The 6,340-nt window shown below is 44.9% G+C and overlaps 1 protein-coding gene across 5 annotated transcripts in view; it reads right to left on the bottom strand.

The window, feature by feature from the left end:
• LOC116844664 (nucleolysin TIAR) overlaps nucleotides 1–6,340 on the bottom strand; it is a 475,685-nt gene that overhangs the window by 274,212 nt on the left and 195,133 nt on the right. For all 5 annotated transcript variants that reach the window (XM_032816518.1, XM_032816513.1, XM_032816511.1 and 2 more), the window contains exon 3: nucleotides 387–444. In XM_032816518.1, coding sequence (XP_032672409.1) covers nucleotides 387–444 — 58 coding nt within the window. The remainder of the gene's footprint in view (nucleotides 1–386; nucleotides 445–6,340) is intronic.

Below are 6,340 nucleotides of genomic sequence, written 5' to 3'. Positions count from 1 at the left end.
ATCAAGTGATAATAAATTCCTGGCACAAATTTTGTAAATTAGATATAATCGGTTTATTGACGTCGCTGCATTTTATTAACGTTATAAATGCTAGATTAATATGGAAATGTCGCATTGAATCGGTTTGAGCTGTTTACCGGGCCGCGCCATTATCGTTTGACGAAGATTTCCCCATATTTTTGCATAAAAGTGCGTTGCATAACTCATCCAAGTATACGTTTTGCTCTGCGGTGGAGCAAAAATTCCCTCTTGGGGTAATTCTTCGCTCTGACCAATTAGTACACGAGCCCAACAAGTCAGGCAAGGATCAAAGGCGAAACGCACGACGCTAGATATTCTTTTTTTGTCGTGTAACGACGAAAAATCTGAGAACTGGTTGTACTTACTGCTCGTGTCCTGCTTTGGTTGGTTACCCGGCGACGTCGCCCAGTTAACTTTCATCTCCTGGAACATTTAAAAAACGAAAAAGCACGTTTAATGCTACGTGATAACGCAATGCGCGTTAAAAGGGAGACAACACGTTTCAGAAAGCTTGAGAAACATTAATACAACACCACGTGGGCATTAATTAACGCGTTCAATTGCTTCCGCATAATTCAGCTCCTCTAATTTTCAACGTGTTGCATAAAGATAATTTTGGGAACGAAATGTTTCTTTAATGTTGACATCAACAATAAATAAAATGTAATAATATACGACCGTTAAATTGATTATTACATTAATATAAAACAAACCAGATAATATTTTATTAAACCATTTATTTCGGGAAAGCGCGGGGCTAACTCGGTAGTTATCGCAACAAATGCAATTTGTCGCGTTAAATAGTCCTCGTTGAAACTACCATCGAATCATTATTCGCACTTAAAGTGCGATCTCGCGGATCCACACATTTTCTACGTGGCTGTTGATATTTGGAGAGTCGCAGAAATGCCTTAGACAAACTTAGGAGAATCGATCACATTACTTCTAAATCGGATCTACAGATTCCGGCAGCGAGGAAGTGGTTTCACTTTGGAGGAGACGTCGGGCGGCGGAAATGGGACGTGTCGGGTATCGTCGAGTCCTAACAGACGCCGTAAACTGGATTCTTTATGCATCGCCATGTACCCGCTCGTGGCGTCGCAGATATTCGATAGATAGTAAAAGTCATTTCGGCGGAATCGATCGTATCCCGGGAAAAAATGAAGATACGTAAACGCGGCGAAACCCAAGAACCAGCCTTGGAATAAGTTTCACTGTATCATATTTAGTAACGCGCGCGCGCGAGACGATTGCAAAAGGAATTAGTCGACGGCTAATTCTTGCCGCAAGTGCAGCGTTGTGATCGCGTATGCGCGTGATGCGTCATCGATTTCATATCCCCTTTGGCGTAAAGTGTTCCGGCGAAGGAAGCTGCTAAGAATGATAGAAACTCATTATACTTCTACTAAAAAAAGTAGTTTTATAATCACAGCGAAAATTATCTAGAGATACGAGAAATTAACCAAGTCGAATAAATGACTAGTAAACATTATGTAACTTTACTGATTGCAAGAGCATTTTTTTGAGTGATTGATCGATCCTCCGGAAAAATTCCATGCGAAAACACATATTGGATCTGCCCGGAGATATTATCTTTTCGTTCCAACAATTTTCGTTTTATACAATAAAAAATTGTTTCTTTCTATATATTTTTTCATCGACGTGCAAAGTATTATTTTTTCATTCTCTGAAAATTCTTAGTTTTACTTCTCGAGTCAAAATTTTGACTCTATGTTGAACCTCGAATTCTACAACGCACTAGGAGCTAGCAAAGTAGGTTTAATACTAATGATACAATTTACTCCTATTTTGACTCTGATAATGCCCGAAATTTCCTTTTTCACTTTTCTTAGCGTCAAAATAGATTGCACCATAGGCTTCAGAATATCAAAATAGGTGTTGAATAGAATAATGAGTAGAAAGCTGAAAGTAGAAGATAAAAATTTCGATATCGAGCACGTGCATCGCTTCGCCCAAGTGCACTTCATTAAAATCTCGCGCAGACGAATCTCTTTTGACCGTGCCATCTCGCGTCTGCGGCCGATCCTGTACGCGACTCTATCGCTAATTAATGGTGATAGATTTCGCGAGCATGATATAAGCGAGAAAAAGTAAAATGTTACGGTCCAAGTGCGCGCGGATAATAAAAGCCGCGCGGCGCGATACGCAGAAAATGTCGACAGGATTAATGGAAGAATGATGTCACCGGCGTGGACGACATACAGGCCGTATCAGTACGTGTTAATTCGGTACACGCAACCCGCGTGGCGTTGATATTGAATCGTTACTTTTCATTTTCTTGCCCGTCGGCATAGTCGACCTCGACGCCGTTTAACCCCCGCGCCGTCCCGGGACCGACAGGGTATTTAACCCAGCCGAGTTATGAGGGTTTATGAAACCGACGTGTAGGCCGCACAGGGATAAGGCGCGTTGCGAAGTGTCGAAAAAGTGTTTTAAGGCGCGGCGATTAGACGCCGGCGATTACTTTCACGAGCGCACATGGACCATGAATATTTTTTTCCTTCTTTTTGCTTTCGCGCGTCACGCGTGATACGTTAACCGATCGAGTGATATTTAATGGAGGCTAACGGGAAATAGTTACAATCAATGTGTATTCCGAGCCTTCGTGTATTTTATTTCGCCACGGAACTGACACAACGGCAAAACAGCCTGTGAAATTGCTACGTATGCTACGCATGTGTGGGATATCCCATTAAAAATATCCTTTGAAATGAAAAAAAAAAGAAGGGAAAAATGTGTGCGCTAACGTTATGATTTATAAGCAAGTTTATTGAGTTTTTAACAGCAATTTTCACAAAAGCGGTTTAAATATTTTATCGATCATATAAAGCTAACATGGCGCAATCGGACGTAACTAATAATTTCTAGCTGTCGGTACGCGCGATATAAAATTGCAGAAATTCTGTTGCAGCAGGTGCACAACGGCAAGGAGACCCGAGTCAAAATTTTCATCCTATTTTTAGCCTTACTATTCCATTCAACACTTATTTTGAAACTCTGAAACCTTCATCAAACTCTTTTGATTTTATTTATCCGAATCGAAATTCTGATTCTACTTTCCGTCTCACTATTCTATTCAACATCTATTTCAACACTAAAGAAAGTGAAGAGAAATCTCACTAGAGAAGAAGTAGGAGTAAGTTGTATCATTAGAATTAAACCTACTTTACTAACTTGGTTCTTACTGCGTTTAAAATTCAAGGTTTAACATAGAGCCGCAATTTCGACTCGGTTTTATAATACATCGCGCGTGCCAAAAGAACTGATATACACGCATCATTAATCGATTTTGACGACGCGTCTCATTGAACTATTCGCGAGATTTATGTATGTGCGGACGTATTTTTCGTAATTTCACGAGCCCGCATTTGCACGCGCTGAGGCTAAATGTGCGCCACTAAAACCAATATAATCGAATGATAATTGAACCGAATTATGGCGAAATGTGCGAACAGAGGCAAAATACTCCGTCCCGCTTGATAAAGCATTTACGTCCGCGCGCGGTGCTTTGTACGATTACCAGCCAGCCGCGTATCGTAAACTATTTTACAAAATATATTTGAGAGCGGCACATCGGGACACCGCAACTAAACAGTAAACTAACCGTGGCGAATGGCCCGCCTGGATAGTATATCGGACACGCCACTACGCGTATGGAAGTTAAATAATCCAAGTTATCGTCTATTATGTAGTACAGAGGGCGGATATGAATCATTCCTCGCTGAACTGATTGCTTCGTTAAGTATGCTATAAATGGCAGGGCGATAACAGTTAACCGCTTTTATCAGCCGAACTTTGTCGAACGCGCAGCTCAAAAATAACATGACACCCTGGGCCGGGAAGCTTGGCGGCGGTTTCACCATGCTCGGCCCGACGCATTCCCCCGGCCGCGCTCCTCGGGATTACCGCTTAGACTGGCTGCTCCAGAAAGGCGGAAACGACGGGAATAACGCGCTAACCGGGAAAACCGCGGCGCGGAAAAGTGCGGGATCGCGCGAGGGACGAGGGGGATAAGGAATACGAGGCGGGGAATAAGTAAGTGAGCGAGCGAGCGACTATAGTAAGTGAGGAAGCGAGTAAGTCTGATGGTAAGTAAGTTAGGACAGGACGAACAGGGGCGCTCTCGCGTTCCCGCGCGGACGCGAGTGCCCAAGACGGCTGAACACGGGGCCCGCAGTGTGTCTGCAGCAATTTGCAACTTTTAATAGTCAGCCTGGCTTGCGAGGTCGTCCGCCGGTCCAGAGTCCGTTGTTTTATGGTTTATACAGGAGAAAAGCAAGTTTACATGTCGTAGTTTTGAACAGCTAATGTACACGCGCCTTACGCTGAACCCCATCTCTCGCGCCATATTTATATATTAAAGGATGAAGTTTCCGTCCGATACGCCACCTCCGTATTACTCGGCGCGTATATCTAAACTTCCGTTTTGAATAAACCGCTCGCCCAACCCCGGCCGACCCAATACTCCAGCTGTCGTGAGGAACGCGCCGAGCGTGTCGATACCTCGCGCACTCCCGAGTCGAAATTTTGAGATCTTACTTTCGACCTAGATACTCCTGTTCCATTACGTCTACTCTGAAGCCTACATCTTTTGATTCTGTTTCACCTACCAACTTTGATCCTCTTTAGAACCTACAAGTGGCATTTCGTGCATTTTCCGCCAATTCCAGAAGTACTAAATGAGACTTTAGTTCCCGTGTGTATTAAATGTACATTAATCTTTCAGAATACACAGATGCTAGAAGGTTCAGGTTCCCATCCGCGTACTCGAATCGAAATTTTGATCCTACATACTTTCAACTTCGCTATTCAACGTCTATTTTGACGCTAAAAAAAATGAAAAAGAAAATTTCGAACATTATCAGAATCAAAGTAGGAGTAAATTGTATTATCAGAATTAAATTTCTTTTAACTTAACTCCTGTATTGTAAAATTCAAAATTTAACATAAGGCTAAAATTTCAACTCGGGCATGCTTAGCTAAAATTATATTTCCCCGATTTTCATTGTTATTCCTACGCACGTCGACAGTGACAATATCTCGCGGATATAGACTGCAACTACAGAGGGAACGAATAAACGAGACGCACCTCGTTTGAGATACTTATCTTCGAGATACGCGGCGATGAGACAGCCAGAGGTAAGACGCGCGGTGAAAGGAAAAGCTCGATAACAGTTTAGCCGCGCGTCGAACTTTCGCGCGACAAAAGCTCCGAATAATTCCGACGCTCTACGGTCTCACGTAGGTAGGAAGAGAGACATGTCGATATTCACGGATAGACGCGACACGAGAGGGAATCCGAATTCCTCGCCGCCTCCTGCGCCCCATCGCGTAAACAAAATCGCGGAATTTTCCGGTCGGCCGAGTGCGAAATCCGTTTCGCCTTTTGCAGCCTAGGCTGCAAGCAAGCGGCGACAAATCTTGTCTGCAAACTATCCAACGCCCGCGCACAGAATATTGCGTACTTCGACACCGATGTAGGGGGAAGGAGGCCGGGATGGGCCACCTCGGCGTGGCACTTTAATGCGAGGCTTAGGCTCACGCGGTAGAGGAACGATTACATATTGCAGATGTGAAGGTTGAGTTATTGCGGGCGAGCATTGGCAGGAAATCGGGCAGAAATTGCAAGCTGCTGCACTTTTGACCTTAGCCGCGGCCAGTCGTCCACCGGTTAGATATTTATTGTCCTATTATCGTGATTGATGCGCGGTCGGCCGCGAGCGCCGGCCGGTATCTTATATAAGTACATTTAATGGGGCTAAGGCCGTTTCGGACTTTCGCATGACGAAGGGCGCCGGTCCTACGCTTGTCGTTTAACATTACGGCCGATGCGGCGACCGTGCGCGCCCCCGACCGGCGGGGGGTGGGTTTGTACGTTTCCTTACTTATGCCTTCTTATTTTCCAGCCACATGGCGCCATTAGTCGGCACGGCCACCGCCAACGCTTCTCGCCTGCTGCGGTAATAAGTCACGGAAATGCTATCGTAAGAAATTTACGGGACACTCGCTTACTTTCCGCGCGCGCACACGTACGGCGGGGCGCATACTACCACCGGCCGGCTTCCACCCCGGGTAAACCCCGTGACAATCCTCCGTGTCGGCTCAATCGTTAATTACGCTGTAAATATCAGTACTTGGAGAGAGCCTGCGAGGTGCATCGACCTCCCAGTCCCGGTCTAATTGATTCTTTTTACCGTCGCGAACACGTGCGACAACTATTTCGCGCAGGAAAAGCCCCGGCGTTCTCCCGCGCGAACGCTTAATGTTGTAAATCACTCTCTTTCCCGGGGGGAGGGGG

This window comes from Odontomachus brunneus, unplaced genomic scaffold (assembly GCF_010583005.1).
Source record: "Odontomachus brunneus isolate Ranch 3 - 2012 unplaced genomic scaffold, Obru_v1 Obru_scaffold_044, whole genome shotgun sequence".
NCBI lineage: Eukaryota > Metazoa > Arthropoda > Insecta > Hymenoptera > Formicidae > Odontomachus > Odontomachus brunneus.
Note: the sequence above shows the minus strand (reverse complement) of the source record. Positions and strands in the feature narration are given on the sequence as shown.